Here is a 22,413-nt window from a genome sequence, read left to right on the forward strand (position 1 = left end):
GACCTCAGACTGGAGTGAAGGTTCACCTTCCAATAGAATAACGACCCTAAGCACACAGCCAAAACAACACAGGAGTGGCTTTGGGACAAGTCTCTGAATGTCCTCGAGTGGCCCAGCCAGAGCCCCGACTTGAACCCAATCAAACATTTCTGGAGAGACCTGAAAATAGCTGTGCAGCGTTGCTCCCTATACAACCTTACACAGCTTGAGAGGATCTGCAGATAAGAAACTCCCCAAATACATGTGTGCCAAGCTTGTAGCGTCATACCCAAGAAGACTCAAGGATGTAATCGCTGTCAAAAGTGCTTCAACAAAGTACTGAGTCAAGGGTCTGAATACTTATGTAAACGTGATATTTCACAAATGTTTTCTTATCTGTTTTTGCTTTGTCATTATGGGGTATTTTGTGAAGATTGACTATTTAATCCATTTTATTATAAGGCTGTAATGTAACAAAATCTGGAAAAAGTGAAGGGGTCTGAATACTTTCCGAATGCACTGTAGGTTGGGAAGAGATTTTTCGATGTACCAATTCCATGGCACATGGTTTATGAACTGATACACAAAACAACGCTGGATTCAAAACTTTGAGTTTTTCAATTTTAAATCATTATACAAATTATTGCAACCATTAGAATGTTATATACTGTTGGAGTCATTCAAACTTGATTTTCAACCACTCCACAAATGTCTTGTTAACTTCTTAGTGATCCCTTCCCGCTCGAATCCCGGTAACGGGAATGATTTGACCATATCCGGTGAAATTGCAGCGCGCCAAATTCAAAAACAGAAATACTCGTAATAAAAACTCTCAAAACATCCATGTGTCATACATCAAAATAAAGCTTAACTTCTTGTTAATCCAGCCGCAGTGTCACATGTCAAAAAGGCTTTACGGCGAAAGTAGACCATGCGATTATCTGAGGACAGCGCCCCGCATACCAACACATGAAAATCATATTTCAACCAGGCAGGTGGTACACAAAAGTCAGAAATAACGCTATAATTCATGCCTTACCTTTGAAGATCATCTTCTGTTGGCACTCCAAAATGTCCCATAAACATCACAAATGGTCATTTTGTTCGATAAAGTCCTTCTTTATATCCCCAAAATGTCCATGTATTTGGATCGTTTGATTCAGAAAATGCACAGGTTCCAACTCGCCCAACATGACTACAAAGTATCTAATAAATGACCTGTAAACTTGGTCCAAACATTTCAAACAACTTTCCTAATCCAACCTTAGATATCCTAAAACGTAAATAATCGATAAAATTTAAGACTGGATAAACTGTGTTCAATACCGGACGAAAACAAACGTTGACATCTAGTGGAAGCCATAGGAACTGCAAGCAGGTTCCTAATAAAAAGGGCTTACCATAGAAAACGAATGGAAAACAGATTGACCTAAAAAAAAATGTCCCTGGATGGATTGTGCTCGGGGTTTCGCCTGCCAAATCAGTTTGGTTATACTCACAGACACTATCCAAATCTACTAATAATATGCATATCCTAGCTTTGGGCCTGAGTAGCAGGCAGTTTACACGCTTTTCATCCGGACGTGAAAATACTGCCCCCTATCCCTAACAAGTTTTAACAAACTATAGTTTTGGCAAGTCGGTTAGGACATCTACTTTGTGCATAATCTGTTGTTTAACAATTGTGCAATTTATAATTCACTGTATCACATTTCCAGTGGGTCAGAAGTTTACATGTACTAAGTTGACTGTGACTTTAACCTCTTGCTTCTACTTGGGACGCTTGCGTCCCAACTAGAGCTCTGGAAATGCAAATGCGCTACGCTAAATGCTAATAGTATTAGTTAAAACTCAAAAGTTCATTAAAATACACATGCAGGGTATCAAATTAAAGCTACACTCGTTGTGAATCCAGGCAACAAGTCAGATTTTTAAAATGCTTTTCGGCGACAGCATGAGAAGCTATTATCTGATAGCATGCACCAATACACTACAACACAATGCTATTCCTATCCACACATTCTAACCATATGAACGTACTATATTCCTGGCATGAGTAGCAGGGCGCTGAAATGTTGCGCGATTTTTAACAAAATGTTCAAAAAAGTAGAGGGTAGGAGCAACTAGTTAAACAGCTTGGAAAATTCAGGAAAGTGATGTCATAGGCTAACTGACATCATTGAGTAAATTGGAGTTGTACCTGTGGAATTATTTCAAGACCTACCTTCAAACTCCGTGCCTCTTTTTTTGACATCATGGGAAAATCAAAATAAATCAGCCAAGACATCAGAAACAAAATTGTAGACCTCCACAAGTCTGGTTCATCCTTGTCAGCAATTTCCAAAAGTGCAAATCAATCCCAGAACAACAGCAAAGAATCTTGTGAAGATGCTGGAGGAAACCGGAACAAAAGTATCTATATCCACAGTACAACGAGTCCTATATCGACATAACCTGAAAGGCCTCTTAGCAAGGAAGAAGCCACTGCTCCAAAACCGTCATAAAAAAGACAGACTACAGTTTGCAACTGCACATGGGGTCAAAGATCTTACTTTTTGGAGAAATGTCCTCTGGTCTGATGAAACAAAAATAGAACTGTTTGGCCATAATGTCCTTCGTTATGTTTGGAGGAAAAGGGGGAGGCTTGCAAGCCGAAGAACACCATCCCAACATTGATGCATGGGGGTGTCAGCATCATGTTGGGGGGGTGCTTTGCTGCAGGAGGGACTGGTGCACTTCACAAAATAAATGGGATCATGAGGGAGAGAAATGATGTGGATATATTGAAGGGTCTTCCAAATGGACAATGAACCCAAGCATACTTCCAAGGTTGTGGCAAAATGGCTTAAGGACAACAAAGTCAAGGTATTGGAGTGGCCATCACAAAGCCCTCACCTCAATCCCATAGAACATTTGTGGGCAGAACTGAAAAAGCGTGACGCGAGCAAGGAGGCCTACATACCTGACTCAGTTACACCAGCTCTGTCAGGAGGAATGGGCCAAAATTCACCCAACTTATTGTGAGAAGCTTGTGGAAGGCTACCCAAAACGTTTGACCCAAGTTCAACAATTTGAAGGCAATGCTACCAAATACTAATTGAGTGTATGTAAACTTCTGACCCACTGGGAATGTGATGAAATAAATAAAAGCTGAAATGAATTATTCTTTCTACTATTATTCTGACATTTCACATTCTTCAAATAAAGTGGTGAACCTAACTTACCTAAAACAGGGAATTTTTACTGGGATTGAATGTCAGGAATTGTGAAAAACTGAGTTTAAATGTATTTGGCTAAGGTGTATGTAAACTTCCGACTTCAACTGTATATGGGGACACAACCATCCCTGCTCTGCAGATTTTGCTGTGAATAGAGAATTATTAGATCATTTATTTTGGTACTGGCCATATTTAGCTGGTTTTTGGTCAAAGGTTCAGGAATAGCTGAAGAATTGCAACATTTACCTGAATCTGTCTCTGCAAATAGCACTGCTGGGTGATTAAAAACATGCATAGTCAATCGATCAATGATGTAATAATACTCTTAGGGAAATGTTGTATCTTTAATTTACAATCTGTAAAAACTGAGAATATAAAGGTTCAGAATGTTTGTGAAACATCACAGCACAGTTGAAAAATAGATGGTCTCAGAGATGAGTTCCCACATATGCTGAGCACGTGTTGGCTGCTTTTCCTTCACTCTGCGGTCCAACTCATCCCAAACCATCTCAATTGGGTTGAGGTCAGGTGACTGGAGGCCAGGTCATCTGATATAGTGCTCCATCACTCTCCTTCTCGGTCAAATAGCCCTTATACAAAATAAAGGAAAACCCTTGAATGAGTAGGTGTGTTCCAACTTTTGACTGGTACTGTACAAAAAATATATATGGGAGACAATTACATTGATGGAAGCCACAATCTATCTGCAATATTAAAGCTGATCTACCCCTAAATACATTTAGTTAATAAAATGTTTTATTGATATCAAATATGATATCTGTTAGGGTTTCTTGCGGTCAATTTGTCGTAAAATAATATTATTAGTAACTATGTTTCGGCCCCCTGATCATCTTCTTATGAAAGAAGAAAATTGCCCCAGGCTGAATCTAGTATCTCTGGCATGTAGCATTTAAACAGTAGTGATGAAGACAATGATGATGATGACTGTCTGTTTATGACACTGGCTGAGTACTATAATACCGTGTGTGTGTGATTTGTTATGTAGAATGACCTGACCTCAGCCTGGAGCACCAACCATCATATGGCCAACATCTTTGACTTCACATTGGACGAGTTACAAAGCCTCAAAAGGTAAATGGTTTGGATACTAAGGGCCAGTTTCCCTGACAGATTAAGATTCAGCTTGGATTAAGTAGCATGTTCAATGGAGTTTATCAATTTAAAGTTCTTTTAAATCTAGGACTGTGTCTTGAAAACCAGCTCTAAGTGTAATTTTGAACACTTTTGTCTAGATGCTCATTTACAATGAACTCTGTACAACTGCAAACATTTGACATTGACTTCGATTGAATGCAATCATTTTCAGGGCCGTAGCTATCTACTTAATTTACATGAATTTCCCTTTGAAAGACCAACCTCTGGCAGTGTTGTTTTGTCACCCCTCTGATGATTTTCATCAATGTGTCGAACGAAGAGATTTATTTATGCTTTCCTGTAAAGGTTATCTCCCGAACAGTGCATAATAATAAAAGAAAGGCAAACACTTTGGGGACTGTTGAGAATCAACCAAGCTTTCTTAGAGGAAAATCAAGGGATGGGGAATAGCTGGTGCAACGCCAAAAAGTGGACTAACACTGTCGGAATGTGAGGAGTGGAATAGGCTTGGTCATAACTCTATAGCACCTGAACTGAGCTGGAGGATGAGAACAGCTAAAATAGTCTGTGGGAGCTTTGAAGCATTACATTAACTTTCTTCCATTAGCTAGATATAGTACTTTCTCACACATACACACGCCTTTAGCATGCAGGCTCTTTTATTATATGGGCGCAGAACAGTGACTTGCAAATTCAAGTCGCAGGGTGAGGGACCATGGTAATAATGTACATTTTCCTTTGAGGTTAGGATTAGAAACGACAAAATAGGACTATTCTATCTGGTCCAGGGGCCACAAAATCCTCTGATTAGCACTTATTTCCAGCGTCTGAACGGAGCTGACGCTGTTTACTCCTCAGCACTAGCTCGGGACGGACCTTCAGTCTTGACCTGGACTCCACAGACGCTGCCAGCACCTCTGGGTCTGCCACCACCAGTGTCTCCTACGACTTCAGGTACAGTACGAGAGTCACCAAGACTTTTATTGTTAGAAAAGGCAACTCCCTCACGCACGGTTACCTCTGCAAATTGTTCATTGTGTTGGCATTAGGAGGAGGTCCTGTCTTCTTTATTTTGCTCCACTGTGTGGAATGTGTTGCAAACCGATCGATAAGACTGGAACCGCTGCAGCCCGGGCTGTCAGATGAGATTTTGTCTCCCACGCTTTCTAAGCTCTTGGACATTGTCCTATGTGAGGAGTTGAGGAGAGCCAAAACATGTTTGACAGCACACAAAAATAAGTATGATGTGAGGTCCTGGATTATTTAATGTGGTTGGCTCCTCTACATCTTCCAATATTAGCTTGAATATTTGCTTAAACTTGGTTGGAACCTAGCAATGGAAGTGACTATACATTCACTCTATCCACATTCACAACCCCCCCGATGACAGAATTATTTGAACACTGCGAAACACCACCCCTCCCCATATCTGCGAACACCCCTGGCCTCCCTAACTGACTGGCTTAATTTGGCGACACTCTGTGCTGGCTCCTCGCACGAGGGAGGGGCTCTGAAGTCTGACATACAGAGTGTATTGACACTCTATGCTAGGTTTAAAAAATATATATATTAATAATCATTTGTCTTTGCCTTTACTGTGTTTTGTTTCATGACTGAAAATCCTACTGTTTGGCATCCCGGTGGAGCTGCTGACATCTCCTGTGGCTCTATTTCCAGCTGGCACTAAGGAGGCACATGTTAGTTTGCAATTTCGTCATGTATAAACTGGCATTTTACGGCCCTAATGCAAGGTTTGGTCATTTACCTGTCTATCGTCATCTCGCTTGCCCTGAGGTGGGAGGGGTGGCAATATTTAATTTCATGCAGAGCTAATGGGAAGTTCAGACCCACAAAAAGCAGGTCTTAATGGTAACGCAGTTTATAATGGCATGGAGTTTGAGAGCGGAAACACAGCCATGCATGACACACAGTGCCTATGGAAGGAGAAATGTGCCTTTTATGCCAATTCATCTGGTTTAGAAACATAATTTGATTTAATTTGATTCAAAACCAAGCATAGCCTACCCTCCCCTTAATCAAGGCTGGTTTAGCAGCATCAGAAAGGTGCGCATTTGTATTTTGGCTTATAGCCAAAAGAAGCCTATGGTTCAACAGCAATGCGTTTTGCCTTTTTTATCCTGGTCTTGCAAAGTAGCATTTCCATAAAAGTAGCCATCCCCATTTCCAAAGAGCGCCTCGTGTTTTTACGAAAGACTCCCTTATCCAAACTTATTGAAGGATTTAGTCCTATAATGCCGTATCAACGGTAGGCCAAGGCTGTATTTTGCTTATTGACAACATGCTTCACATACAATACAATTTACGGAGCCTAGTATTTTGTTATTTTTGGAGAAGTGCGATACGTAAAGATATGTAGGCTAGGCTCGTTGAAGCCAATTACAACTCCAAACATACTGTTGCTATTACTCATTACTGTAGCCTATGCTATTTAATAAACGGTAGTATCAATCCACAATGGACTTGGACGAGAATTGAAGTTGATGACAATATTTTTTTAATTTTTTTTTTATTTCACCTTTATTTAACCAGGTAGGCTAGTTGAGAACAAGTTCTCATTTGCAACTGCGACCTGGCCAAGATAAAGCATAGCAGTGTGAACAGACAACACAGAGTTACACATGGAGTAAACAATTAACAAGTCAATAACACAGTAGAAAAAAAAATGGGCAGTCTATATACAATGTGTGCAAAAGGCATGAGGAGGTAGGCGAATAATACAATTTTGCAGATTAACACTGGGGTGATAAATGATCAGATGGTCATGTACAGGTAGAGATATTGGTGTGCAAAAGAGCAGAAAAGTAAATAAATAAATAAAATAAAAACAGTATAAAAACAGTATGGGAATGAGGTAGGTGAAAATGGGTGGGCTATTTACCAATAGACTACAGCTGCAACGAACAGCTGCAGCGATCGGTTAGCTGATGTTTGAAGTTGGTGAGGGAGATAAAAGTCTCCAACTTCAGCGATTTTTGCAGTTCGTTCCAGTCACAGGCAGCAGAGTACTGGAACGAAAGGCGGCCAAATGAGGTGTTGGCTTTAGGGATGATCAGTGAGATACACCTGCTGGAGCGTGTGCTACGGATGGGTGTTGCCATCGTGACCAGTGAACTGAGATAAGGCGGAGCTTTACCTAGCATGGACTTGTAGATGACCTGGAGCCAGTGGGTCTGGCGACGAATATGTAGCGAGGGCCAGCCGACTAGAGCATACAAGTCGCAGTGGTGGGTGGTATAAGGTGCTTTAGTGACAAAACGGATGGCACTGTGATAAACTGCATCCAGTTTGCTGAGTAGAGTGTTGGAAGCAATTTTGTAGATGACATCGCCGAAATCGAGGATCGGTAGGATAGTCAGTTTTACTAGGGTAAGCTTGGCGGCGTGAGTGAAGGAGGCTTTGTTGCGGAATAGAAAGCCGACTCTTGATTTGATTTTCGATTGGAGATGTTTGATGTGAGTCTGGAAGGAGAGTTTGCAGTCTAGCCAGACACCTAGGTACTTATAGATGTCCACATATTCAAGGTCGGAACCATCCAGGGTGGTGATGCTAGTCGGGCATGCGGGTGCAGGCAGCGATCTGTTGAAAAGCATGCATTTGGTTTTACTCGCGTTTAAGAGCAGTTGGAGGCCACGGAAGGAGTGCTGTATGGCATTGAAGCTCGTTTGGAGGTTAGATAGCACAGTGTCCAATGACGGGCCGAAAGTATATAGAATGGTGTCGTCTGCGTAGAGGTGGATCAGGGAATCGCCCGCAGCAAGAGCAACATCATTGATATATACAGAGAAAAGAGTCGGCCCGAGAATTGAACCCTGTGGCACCCCCATAGAGACTGCCAGAGGACCGGACAGCATGCCCTCCGATTTGACACACTGAACTCTGTCTGCAAAGTAATTGGTGAACCAGGCAAGGCAGTCATCCGAGAAACCGAGGCTATTGAGTCTGCCGATAAGAATATGGTGATTGACAGAGTCGAAAGCCTTGGCGAGGTCGATGAAGACGGCTGCACAGTACTGTCTTTTATCGATGGCGGTTATGATATCGTTTAGTACCTTGAGCGTGGCTGAGGTGCACCCGTGACCGGCTCGGAAACCAGATTGCACAGCGGAGAAGGTACGGTGGGATTCGAGATGGTCAGTGACCTGTTTGTTGACTTGGCTTTCGAAGACCTTAGATAGGCAGGGCAGGATGGATATAGGTCTATAGCAGTTTGGGTCCAGGGTGTCTCCGCCTTTGAAGAGGGGGATGACTGCGGCAGCTTTCAATCCTTGGGGATCTCAGACGATATGAAAGAGAGGTTGAACAGGCTGGTAATAGGGGTTGCGACAATGGCGGCAGATAGTTTCAGAAATAGAGGGTCCAGATTGTCAAGCCCAGCTGATTTGTACGGGTCTAGGTTTTGCAGCTCTTTCAGAACGTCTGCTATCTGGATTTGGGTAAAGGAGAACCTGGAGAGGCTTGGGCGAGGAGCTGCGGGGGGGGCGGAGCTGTTGGCCGAGGTTGGAGTAGCCAGGCGGAAGGCATGACCAGCCATTGAGAAGTGCTTATTGAAGCTTTCGATAATCGTGGATTTATCGTGGAGACCGTGGAGACCGTGTTACCTAGCCTCAGTGCAGTGGGCAGCTGGGAGGAGGTGCTCTTGTTCTCCATGGACTTCACAGTGTCCCAGAACTTTTTGGAGTTGGAGCTACAGGATGCAAACTTCTGCCTGAAGAAGCTGGCCTTAGCTTTCCTGACTGACTGCGTGTATTGGTTCCTGACTTCCCTGAACAGTTGCATATCACGGGGGCTATTCGATGCTATTGCAGTCCGCCACAGGATGTTTTTGTGCTGGTCGAGGGCAGTCAGGTCTGGAGTGAACCAAGGGCTGTATCTGTTCTTGGTTCTGCATTTTTTGAACGGAGCATGCTTATCTAAAATGGTGAGGATGTTACTTTTAAAGAATGATCAGGCATCCTCAACTGACGGGATGAGGTCAATGTCCTTCCAGGATACCCGGGCCAGGTCGATTAGAAAGGCCTGCTCACAGAAGTGTTTTAGGGAGCGTTTGACAGTGATGAGGGGTGGTCGTTTGACTGCGGCTCCGTGGCGGATACAGGCAATGAGGCAGTGATCGCTGAGATCCTGGTTGAAGACAGCGGAGGTGTATTTGGAGGGCCAGTTGGTCAGGATGACGTCTATGAGGGTGCCCTTGTTTACAGAGTTAGGGTTGTACCTGGTGGGTTCCTTGATGATTTGAGTGAGATTGAGGGCATCTAGCTTACATTGTAGGACTGCCGGGGTGTTAAGCATATCCCAGTTTAGGTCACCTAACAGAACAAACTCTGAAGCTAGATGGGGGGGCGATCAATTCACAAATGGTGTCCAGGGCACAGCTGGGAGCTGAGGGTGGTCGGTAGCAGGCGGCAACAGTGAGAGACTTATTTCTGGAGAGGGTAATTTTCAAAATTAGTAGTTCGAACTGTTTGGGTATGGACCTGGAAAGTATGACATTACTTTGCAGGCTATCTCTGCAGTAGACTGCAACTCCGCCCCCTTTGGTAGTTCTATCTTGACGGAAGATGTTATAATTGGGTATGGAAATCTCTGAATTTTTGGTGGCCTTCCTGAGCCAGGATTCAGACACGGCAATGACATCAGGGTTAGCAGAGTGTGCTAAAGCAGTGAGTAAAACAAACTTAGGGAGGAGGCTTCTGATGTTGACATGCATAAAACCAAGGCTTTTTCGATCACAGAAGTCAACAAATGAGGGTACCTGGGGACATGCAGGGCCTGGGTTTACCTCCACATCACCCGCGGAACAGAGAAGGAGTAGTATGAGGGTGCGGCTAAAGGCTATCAAAACTGGTCGCCTAGAGCGTTGGGGGCAGAGGATAAGAGGAGCAGGTTTCTGGGCATGGTAGAATATATTCAGGGCATAATGCGCAGACAGGGGTATGGTGGGGTGCGGGTACAGCGGAGGTAAGCCCAGGCACTGGGTGATGATGAGAGAGGTTGTATCTCTGGACATGCTGGTTGTAATGGGTGAGGTCACCGCATGTGTGGGAGGTGGGACAAAGGAGGTAACAGGGGTATGCAGAGTGGGTCTAGGGGCTCCATTGTGAACTAAAACAATTATAACTAACCTGAACAACAGTATACAGGGCATATTGACATCTGAGAGAGACATACAGCGAGGCATACAGTAATCACAGGTGTTGAATTTGGAAAGCTAGCTAAAAACAGTAGGCGAGGCTAATCCGCTAGCACAACAAACAGCAGGTAAAATGGCGTTGACTAGGCAACGGGGCCGACAGGTAAGACAAACAAGCAGAAAGGAGTACCGTGATTAATGGACAGTCCAGCGTGCGTCAGCTATGTAGCCAAGAGATCAGTGTCCAGGGGGCAGCGGTGGATGGGCAGGGGGGCTGGGCTGGCGAGTGTTATCCAGGTTTTTTTTTTTTAAACTAACAATGACTAACTAGCTTGTAGCTAGTTAGCTGGTTAGCGTCTGGAGGTTCTTGAGTGTGTCATAAAAATAAAAATAAGAGTAAAAGGAACAGCGATTCCGTATCACATTGGGTGAGGCAGGTTTCCGGAAGGTATAAACAAATTAAAAATCAAAAAGAGATAGAAAGTAAATGGGGTCAGAGAGTGATTGGGACGCGGTGGTTCAGACGGTTAGCAGGCCTGTGCTAACAAGCTAACAGGCTTGCTAATAACCTACAGAACTTGAGACAAACGCAGGCAGTATTAAGCCTATGGACCGCGTTGATTGGCCAGTGTGGGGCCAAGCCCTCGTCACAACTACTGTTTATTCATCAAAATCCAGCCCTTTCGGGCAACCGCCAGCTATTGCATTCATAATTACGGCTGTGAAAATAGCTAACATATTTCTGAAACACCCCCAGGACCTACAGTTGAAGTCAGAAGTTTACATACACTTAGATTGGAGCCATTAAAACTTGTTTTTCAACCACTCCACAAATTTCTTGTTAACAAACTATAGTTTAACCTAAGTCGGTTAGGACATCTACTTTGTGCATGACACAATTTAATTTTTCCAACAATTGTTTACAGACAGATTATTTCACTTCAATTCATTGTTTCACAATTCCAGTGGGTCAGACGTTTACATACACTAAGTTGACTGTGCCTTTAAACAGCTTGGAAAATTCCAGAAAATGATGGCATGGCTTTAGAAGCTTCTGATTGGCTAATTGACTAATAGGCTAATCATTTGAGTAAATTGTAGGTGTACCTGTGGATGTATTTCAAGGCCTACCCTCAAACTCAGTGTTTTTTCCTTGACATCATGGGAAAATCAAAAGAAATCAGTCATAAATTGTAGACCTCCACAAGTCTGATTCATCCTTGGGAGCAATTTCCAAATGCCTGAAGATACCACGTTCATTTGTACATACAATAGTACGCAAGTATAAACACCATGGGACCACGCAGCCTTCATACCGCTCAGGAAGGAGACGCGCTCTGTCTCCTAGAGGTGAACGTACTTTGGTGGGAAAAATGCAAATCAGTCCCAGAACAACAGCAAAGGACTTTGTGAAGATGCTGGAGGAAACGGGTGCAAAAGTATCTATATCCACAGTAAAACGAGTCCCAAATCGACATAACCTGAAAAGCCGCTCAGCAAGGAAGAAGCCACTGCTCCAAACCCGCCATTAAAAACAAGCCAGGCTACGGTTTGCAACTCCACATGGGGACAAAGATCATACTTTTTGTCCTCTGGTCTGATGAAACAAAAATAGAACTGTTTGGCCATAATGACCATCGTTATGCTTGGAGGAAAAAGCGGGAGGCTTGCAAGCCGAAGAATACCATCCCAACCGTGAAGCACGGGGGTGGCAGCATCATGTTGTGAGGGTGCTTTGCTGCAGGAGGGTGGTGCACTTCACATCATGAGGCAGGAAAATGATGTAGATATATTGAAGCGACATCTCAAGACATAAGTCAGGAAGTTAAAGCTTGGTCGCAAATGGGTCTTCCAAATAGACAATGACCCCAAGCATACTTCTAAATTTGTGGCAAAATGGCTTAAGGACAACAAAGTCAAGGTATTGGAGTGGCCATCACAAATCCCTGACCTCAATCCCATAGAAAATGTGTGGGCAGAACTGAAAAGGCGTGTGCGAGCAAGGAGGCCTACAAACCTGACTCAGTTACACCAGCTCTGTCAGGAGGAATGGGCCAAAATTCACCCAACGTATTGTGGGAAGCTTGTGGAAGGCTAACCGAAACGTTTGACCCAAGTTCAACAATTTAAAGGCAATGCTACCAAATACTAATTGAGTGTATGTTAACTTCTGACCCACTGGGAATGTGATGAAATAAATAAAAGCTGAAATAAATCCATCTCTCTACTATTATTCTGACATTTCACATTCTTAAAATAAAGTGGTGATCATAACTGACCTGAAACTAGGAATTTTTACTAAGATTAAATGTCAGGAATAGTGAAATACTGAGTTGAAATGTATTTGGCTAAGGTGTATGTAAACTTCAGACTTCAACTGTATAACGCTATTTCCAGTGCTTGGATTCATCATTGCTTTAGGTTTGTTCAAATAGAGCCCTGAGAGAGAGGACTGATTGTGATGATGATGTTTACACTGATGTTACTCTGCCCTGTCCGTTTCCCCTCTGGTACTCTGCCTACACATACATACATACATGCATGCATGTTTGATATGTTCAGAGTGTAAAGAATTGGGGAAACTACCAGATACGGGGTGCCACACAGGACATTTTCAAAGGAATTTATTGCTTTTTAAAGGCAGTCACTCTTTAAGTGTGGCATTGAGGAGGGAATGTAAAAGCAGCACAGTTATTGGGCATGAAAATGAGACAGAGAAAAATCATGTAGCGGACCACAGCTACACCTGGAGGCGGGTCCAAGTCATGTTAATAATCGCAGTCTTCTTTTGGATTGGGTTGGTGGATTGCATCCAACTTAAAGGTGCATACACCACCACCTATTGTACTAAAGTGTGAGGCCAGTCACGGCCTACCTACATTACATTCTCTTCATTATTCCTGTTCCTAAAAGAAAAATCTCGTACCACCAACTAGCCCTAGACCTATATACCACTATTTAATAAGAATTTAAATCACCACCCCATTAACTCTTCTGCAGTAAAATCTTGCACACCCAGGTACTTCTCTGTAGCTGCCAGTTTTTCACGACCCCATTCCCACTACTTTGACCCTATCTGCTCCTGCACCATGCCAAGGGATCTGGGATGACGGGACGTCGCTCTTCAACACACCCTGTAACTCTTTTGAAGTCAAATCTCATATCCCTAAATACTTCTCTGCAGCTGCCACCACAACATTTATTCTCTGTGATTTACGTTCCATTTCTGCAGTACATTTGATAACCATTGCTAAGAAGTCAACCTTGCTGAAGCAAAACTCACTTGTTGGCCTATCCCTCTGTGCCTGCACAAATCTACTACCCACTGGGATCTAGGGCTGGGCGGTATACCATATTTTACTATATACCAGTATTGATGCACGGACCGGTTTAGGTTTTTACTTTACCTTCTATAACAGTATTTGAATGTTTGGTTTGTTAAATGTGATACGCTGTGTGTAACATCCATTTTTATAGTTTACTATGCTACTTGAGTCTCTGTCTCACGCAGCTTTCCACACACACCTAGTTCCACCCCCGTCTCTAAAGGAGCTAATTTGTTGTTGTTATAGATAATGTGTGGGCAGAACTGAAAAGGCGTGTGCGAGCAAGGAGGCCTACAAACCTGACTTAGTTATTATTATTCTGACATTTAACATATTAAAATAAAGTGGTGATCCTAACTGACCTAAAACAGAATTATTACTAGGATTAAATGTCAGGAATTGTGAAAAACTAAGTTTAAATGTATTTGGCTAAGGTGTATGTAAACTTCTGACTTCAACTGTATGTGTTGCCACCAGAGGGTCACACACTACTCATAAAGCAAATGTAGAACTTTTATTAATCAAAAATGTGAAAAATACAATGATATGATATTTTGGCCATTTCGCTCCTCCACTTTTATCACTGCCTCAGCATACGAAACTCTCTGCACTACTCTGACTCTGGCCACTTGCCTCTCCTGCACCGGACACTTCCGATCCCCAGAATCATCAACACCCCTACATTTGACACACACAACTTTATCCTCCGAAACTACACAATCGTCTATCCCTTTCCCTCCTGCACACTTCCCACATCTTGGAATCTCCCTCCTACAAACTGCTGCAACATGACCATAAACATTGCACCTGAAACAGCACAGTAGATTCTGCACAATAGCTCTAACAGGATAACTGATATATCCTAATATGACTTTGTCAGGTAAAGACTGACTCAAAAGGACCTACAATGACTCATCTGTTTCACCATGCTTCCTACCGGGTCTGCGTCACACCAAACAGCTGGTGTCACAAAAACCAGGAATTTCTACTTCAATTGCTCCACCTCCACACTTAATACTACCCCAAAAATGACCCCATTTCAATGTTGCCCTGTTCCTAACAGCAAGGCAAGAAACATATCTTGACCCATGTTGTGTAACGCAATCGCAGTAGGTGTCCAATGTCCAGTTGTACAAAAGTGTTTGTTGACTCCACAAAGGTATGACTGGTGGCACAGCAAAGCACAAAAAGCAGTAAATTCAGGAAACAGGCGTTACTTTTGTTTCAATAGGTTGCTGATATCAGGGTCATTACATTCATTAGGCATCAAATGGAATAAAACAGACTGAAAGAGGGAGGGACTAACTGGACTTCTCCAATAAGACAAGGTTTCCCAAACTCGGTCCTGGGCAGGGTTAAGGGTTAAGTTTAGTGCCAGGTAAGGGTTAGTAGCTAGCTAGTAGAAATGTTACTGATAGTCTGTAGATCAGGGTTTCCCAACTCTCCTCAGGCCCGCACCGATGTTTCAGAGTTTTCGTTTTAACCCTAAACTGGCACTCCTGATTTCAATTAGTCAACTAATCATCAATTGAATCAGGTGTGCCAGTGTAGGGTTAAAACAAAAATGTGAAATGTCTGGGGGGACCGAGGAGAGGGTTGGGCAAACCCTGCTGTAGAGCATCTACAGATGGATTATCCAAATGTTTTTTGCTGCATGCCCTAATGAGCCCGTTATTCTAACTTGTTGCAGGAAGAATGTTGGCAGTCGTAAGAGGAAGCTGCCCACCTCTAACTATACGGTGCTGGCCACTAAGAAGGAGGTGGTGGAGAGCGAGCTGAGCCCCATGGAGCTGAGCCTACCAGGAGAGGAGGCTGCCTCCGCGATGCTGGACAACGCGATCGACAGCCACACCTTTGACAGCATCAGCGAGGACGACTCCTCCCTCTCCCACCTCAAGTCGTCCATCACCAACTACTTTGGGGCGGCGGGGCGGCTCACCTGCGGAGAGAAGTACCAGGTGCTGGCCCGCCGGGTCACTCCAGAGGGGAAGGTGCAGTATCTGGTTGAATGGGAGGGCACCACTCCCTACTGACCTAGCCGGCCAGACTGGCTGGCTGCTGCAGTCAGGAGGTGTCGCAGAGGAAGGGGGAGTAATAGGCAAGATCGACATAGCAAGGCCTACCTGGTTGTACTCGTTTATTTTTTTCATGTTACTTTCTCTTGCTCTACAGTGCTATCTTTATTTCAGTATATAATATTATTTTGGGTATATTGAACCAATTTGGTAGTGTCCTCTTGAGCATCTTGAATAGTAACAAAGCCTGAAAAACTGTGTTCCCGATGCTAGTTTGAGTAGGTTTGTGATGGTAAAGATAGCGAAAGAGTTGGCTCAGAGTTCCAAGAAAGAACAATACCACTGATTCTAAAGGATGGAAGCAAAACTGTCGGAAGAGCACTACTAAAATACGGGCTCTGTGTCCCTAAATTCAACAATATTCTGCTCTATTAATAGTTTTTCACAGTATTTAAAAAAAAAACTTTCTGTTTAGAATTATTTCACAATAACAGCAATATGCCATATCTAAGCCACATTTACAGTGCCTTCAGAAAGTATTCATGCCCCTTGACTTATTCCACATTTTGTTCTGTTACAGCCTGAATTCAAAATGGATTAAATGTATTGTTTCCACCCATCTATACACAATACCCCATCTACACACACTACCCCATTTTGCAAATGTAGGGAAAATGAAATACACAAATATCTAATTCACTTAAGTATTCACAGCCCTGAGTCAATACTTTGTAGAAGCACCTTTGGCAGCGATTACAGCTGTGAGTCTTTCTGGTTAGGTCTAAGTGCTTTCCACACCTGAATTGTGCAACATTTGCCCATTTTATTATTTTCCAAATTCAAGCTCTGTAAAATTGGTTGTTGGATCATTGCTAGACAACCATTTTCAGGTCTTGCCATAGATTTAAATCAAAACTATATATTGGCCGGTCATTCGCTGTCTTGGTAAGCAACTCCAGTGGGCATCCCGAGAGGTGCAGTGGTCTAAAGGCACTGGATCGCAGTGCTAGCTATGCCACTAGCGATTCTCGGTTCGAGTCTAGGCTCTGTCGGAGCCAGCCCTGTCCGGGAGACCCATGGGGCGACGCACAATTGGCCCAGCGTCGTCCGGGTTAGGGGAGGGTTTGGCAGGGATGTCCTTGTCACATCGCGCACTAGCGACTCCTATGGCGGGCTGGGTGCAGTGCAAAAAAAAAAGCTAATCCAGTGTATATTTGGCCTTGTGTTTTAGGTTATTGTCCTGCTGAAAGGTAGATTTGTCTCATGGTGTCTGGTGGAAAACGGACTGAATCAAGTTTTCCTCTAGGATTTTGCCGATGTTTTAGCTAGATTCTGTTTCTTAGCGCCCCAGTCCTTAACAAAAAACATTGATTGGAGAAGATTTGGAAAGGCATACAAGTGTCTATATAGGGTTCTACAGTTGACAGTGCATGTCAGTGAAAAAACCAAGCCATCAGGTCGAAAGGAATTGTCCATAGAGCTCATAGACAGGATTGTGTCAAGGCACAGATTTCGGGAAGGGTACACAAAACATTTCTGCAGCATTGAAGGTCTCTCAGAAAACAGTGGCCTCCATCATTCTTAAATGGAAAAAGTTTGGAACCACCAAGACTCATCCTAGAGCTGCCCGCCTATCCAAGCTGAGCAATCAGGGGAGAAGGGCCTTGGTCAGGAAGGTGACCAAGGACCCGGTTGTTACTCTGACAGAGCTCCTCTGTCGAGATAGGAGAACCTTCCAGAAGGACAACAATCTCTGCAGCACTCCACCAATCAGGCCTTTATGGCAGAGTGGTCAGACGGAAGCCACTCCTCAGTAAAAGGCAAATGACAGCCCGCTTGGAGTTTTCCAAAAGGCACCCAGACCATGAGAAACAAGATTTTCTGGTCTGATGAAAGAAACCAAGATCGAACTCTTTGACCTAAATGCCAAGCATCACGTCTGGAGGAAACCTGGCACCAGCCCTACGTTGAAGCATTGTGGTGTCAGCATAATACCGTGGGGATGCTTTGGGACAAGTCTCTGAATGTCCTTGAGTGGCCCAGACAGAGCCCGGACTTGAACCTGATTAAACATCTCTGGAGAGACCTGAAAATAGCTGTGCAGCAAAGCTCACCATCCAACCTGACCGAGCTTGAGAGGATCTGCAGATAAGAATGGGAGAAACTCTCCAAATACAGGTGTGCCAAGTTTGTAGTGTCATACCCAAGAAGACTCGAGGCTGTAATTGCTGCCAAACTTGCTTCAACAAAGTACTGAGTAAAAGGTCTGAATTCTATGATATTCTTGTTTTTAATTTTTAATAAATGTGCAAAAAAAAAAATGCTTTAATTTGTTTTTGCTTTGTTGTTATGGGCTATTGTGTGTAGATTGTGGAAAATGTCATCCATTTTTAGAATAAGGCTGTAATGTAAAAAAAAATGTGGAAAGCATCAAGGGGTCTGAATGCACTGTATAATTTCATATTTTTTGGAGTGGTGGCAACGATTTAGCAGCGGCAGCTCGCCTCTGCTAAATGAATATAGGGGGAAACACTGCAAGCACCTCTTATATAGTGTATAGTCCTGGTTTTCCTTTGGCTCTGTTTATGCTGACATAGGTAGTTTGGCTAAGTAGATGCAAAACTTGTATTTTCCCGGAAATGCAATGCAGATGATGGAGAGCTTAACATAGTACTTTTAGACACTGTAAGATCTTTTTTGACATTTGTAATCTAGAAAGTTACAATGAGAATATTATGGACTTCAAGGGGTAGTCTTGGTTTATTTTCTTACAATATCCAAAGATTTCTTTACATATTCCTCCCATCCATAGTTATTTCTGTGTTGCCTCAAGACATATATATATATATGCTGTTGATTTATTTTTCACTAACAGTGAAACCTGGGTCGTGTTCCTTAGGGCGCTCAGTGGAAAAAACAAATATTTGTGTTTAGGGCTTCATATGACAAGTCAAGGTCTTCCCTCCCTGTTTCATTTTGTTTCCTTCTTTTTCTGCCTAATGAACATGATACAGAAAATAAATATTTGATTTCAATAAGTCAGTACATTATAAAAGATAAATGATGCTTTCCTATTAACATTTCTACGTGCATAACCCCCTTTGCTTCATTGCACTATTGACATCTTAAACTATGCAAGTATTGTTTTTTTTCAATTCCTTTTACTAAATAACCAAATATTATTTACAAATAGTTTTAATTGATGAATATGGACATTTGTGATCAGAAGTCACATGCTATATGCGTTTATATTATTAATAAGAAAAGTTTGAAGCTAATTGTAATATTTTTCCCAAATGGCATTTTGCAACCATTTATGCTCTTATGTCTTTAAATTACAGTATGACTGTATTCACTCTAAAACAAACTGTTTACATGAGTAGATTCATATCTATCCTATTGGAGTCTCCATTTAATATAATTTTTTGGATGATTCTTGAAGTGACATGTCAATGGTAAACTTTGTTCATTGTTTTACATTAATAGGCCTTTTTACCATGTAACATGCCCAGAGCTGTGTAGATAGAGAACATACTGTATACATTTCTCCTATTTGCTATGCTTGTTAGAAATGATATCTCTCAGCGAGTATTGTGCATCCTTTATTTGTAATTTGTCAAATCTTTATTTGGTATTTTGAATTGTAATTAAAAGCATTTTGAGATGTGTGTATTTGCTCCTTGGATAGATGTCATATCAGTTAACTCCATGGTAACGGCAAAGTGCCCAAGAAACCCGATTCACACAGGAATAGAAATGTAAAATGGTGCATGATCTAAAAACCATACCCACATATGTTCACAAAAGGCTTTAGCATTACTAAAAGCCAAGCCTGGTGGTTTTCCAGAGCAGCATGTGTGAAGTGTTACAGGAGAAGACTCCATGTCTTTTCCTTTAATAATTGTTCAACCTCTTATCTTTGCTCTCTAAACGTTGAACATCACTGGCACTAGAGGGCAGCAAAATAGCACGATACAGACTGATCAGATCTGTTGTGATTGAAAGTCATAATGATGATGTTTGAAGACATCTTCAGCAAGGCTAAGTAATTTATAAAAAAAAATGTGCAACCGACCGAGACTTTATCCCACCCAAGTCCATGCCAGACAGTTAATTATTCAATATAACGCTCCAGTCAGTTTTAAGCTCCAGTCAGTGTGTCAGCGAGAGTTTGACTTTGGAGTCTGAAATGCGGAGTTCGTGGCGAAGAAGTTGTGGAAGTCGTGCATAATTATGGTCCTGAAAAGTGAAAAAATGCTTAACGTAAAAGTACCTCAAACAATAATAGCCGAGGGAGACGCCACTGTATTTTTGTTATCCCCGTGAAAAGTGCGCTCTACGAAATAATGAGAATTTGGTGACCCCATCTTTCACGATGTCAATTCCAAGGCTGGATGAGTGTTTGCGGTAAGTAACGTTAGCCGTTAATAAACACAGCAAATGTTTCAAATTAAACCTCCAACTCAAGCACCGATGAAAAGGGGATGTATCTCAAATCAACGGGCTGCTGTGTATTTGCTAAAAGCTTGTAGCTACGTTAGAACTGTTGACGTTCATGTTAAATGTCATTCGATTCATGCGAAAGGCCAGTCAGCTAACATTTACCTATCAAAATAACTAAGATACGCATGAGTCAAGACGGATGAGAGCACTCAGCACCTAGAGAGACATTGTATTAATGTATCTTTCCTTTTACTTGTTTACAAGTTGTGCAACCAAAATATAGATATTAAGCTGCAGGATAAAAGCTTTGTCCTGTAAAAACAGTAGTTGACCGAATATAGACGAGTGATGCAACCATTGAACATTTAGAAAAACATCAACTGGAGGAGCACTAAACTCAACTCGTCATCGACAACACTCAAACGTATGTCTTCAATCTGATATGGGTACACACTAACTGACAATACTGGTGTAACCTATCATACGGTTAACGTCAAATTAGTCAAAAAATCCATCTTCAAGCAGTAGACAACTTCAATTTGTAGACCGAGGATGTCACAAGCAAGGGACATTTGACCCCTGGTAGTAACCTTATTCTCCAGCAAAATGGGGATTACTGAAAATACAGCATTGCCCTGAGATGACATGGTCTATGCTGCCTGCCTACAGTGCCTAGCATAGGCAATAATCCCCTACCCTCAACTTCATTTTAGTATGAAAACAGTCAAGCTCAGTAGCTAAATTACTGTGCCTGATGGACTTGAGTCACCTAACCATTCTGTACCACAGCATTGATGAGCCGAATGCCCTACTGCGGAAGGTGGAGGATTATTGAAGGATCCCCTTGAGTCTTGATTAGAGGTCGACCGATTAAACGGAATGGCCGATTTAATTAGAGCCGATTTCAAGTTTCATAACAATTGGGTAATCGGCATTTTGACACCGATTATGGCCGGTTACATTGCCCTCCATGAGGAGACTGCGTGGCAGGCTGACTACCTGTTATGCAAGGAACCAAGGTAAGCTGCTAGCTAGCATTACATTTATCTTATAGAAAACAATCAATCTTAACATAATCACTAGTTAACTACACATGGTTGATGATATTACTAGTTTATCTAGCTTGTGCTGCGTTTGCATATAATCAATGCAGTGCCTGTTAATTAATCATTGAATCACAGCCTACTTTGCCAAACGGGTGATTTAAACAAGCGCATTCGCGAAAAAAGCACTCATGTGTACCAATGTGTACCTAACCATAAACATCAATGCCTTTCTTAAAATCAATACACAAGTATATATTTAGAAACCTGTATATTTAGTTCATATTGCCTGCTAACATGAATTTCTTTTAACTAGGGAAATTGTGTCACTTCTCTTGCGTTCTGTGCAACAGTCAGGGTATATGCAGCAGTTTGGGCTGCCTGGCTCCTTGCGAACTGTGTGAAGACCATTTCTTCCTAACAAAGACTGTAATTAATTTGCCAGAATTGTACATAATTATGACATAACATTGAAGGTTGTGCAATGTAACAGCAATATTTAGACTTAGGGTTGCCACCTGTTAGATAAAATACGGAACGGTTCCGTATTTCACAAAAAAAAAATTTTTTTCGAAATGATTGTTTCCGGATTTGACCATATTAATGACCTAAGGCTCGTATTTCTGTGTGTTTATTATTTATAATTAAGTCTATGATTTGATAGAGCAGTCTGACTGAGCTGTGGTAGACAGCAGCAGGCTCGTACGCATTCATTCAAACAGCACTTTCCTGCATTTGCCAGCAGCTCTTCGCTGTGCTTCAAGCATTGAGCTGTTTATGACTTCAGGCCTATCAACTCTTGAGATTAGGCTGGCAATACTAAAGTACCTATTAGAACATTCAATAGTCAAAGGTATATGAAATACAAATGGAAAAGAGAGCAATAGTCCTATAATAACTACAACCTAAAACTTCTTACCTGGGAATATTGAAGACTCATGTTAAAATGAACCACCAGCATTCATATCTTCTGAGCAAGGAAGTTTAAATGTTAGCTTTTTTACATGGCACATATTGCACATTTAATTTCTTCTCCAACACCTGTTTTCTTGCATTATTTAAACCAAATTGAACATGTTTTATTATTTATTTGAGACTAAAATGTTTTTATTGATGTATTAT

General features: G+C 42.2%; 1 protein-coding gene across 3 annotated transcripts in view; it reads left to right on the forward strand.

Annotated features, from left to right (window-relative positions):
• The window catches only part of LOC115139745 (PHD finger protein 19-like), a 35,384-nt gene extending 15,915 nt beyond the window's left edge, over positions 1–19,469 (forward strand). For all 3 annotated transcript variants that reach the window (XM_029677476.2, XM_029677475.2, XM_029677474.2), the window contains 3 exons: positions 4,204–4,289; positions 5,172–5,267; positions 15,481–19,469. In XM_029677476.2, coding sequence (XP_029533336.2) covers positions 4,204–4,289; positions 5,172–5,267; positions 15,481–15,823 — 525 coding nt within the window. In that variant the 3' untranslated portion in view covers positions 15,824–19,469. The remainder of the gene's footprint in view (positions 1–4,203; positions 4,290–5,171; positions 5,268–15,480) is intronic.
• The last annotated feature ends 2,944 nt before the right edge of the window (positions 19,470–22,413 follow it).

The sequence above is a fragment of the Oncorhynchus nerka genome, linkage group LG13, assembly GCF_034236695.1.
Source record: "Oncorhynchus nerka isolate Pitt River linkage group LG13, Oner_Uvic_2.0, whole genome shotgun sequence".
Lineage (NCBI taxonomy): Eukaryota > Metazoa > Chordata > Actinopteri > Salmoniformes > Salmonidae > Oncorhynchus > Oncorhynchus nerka.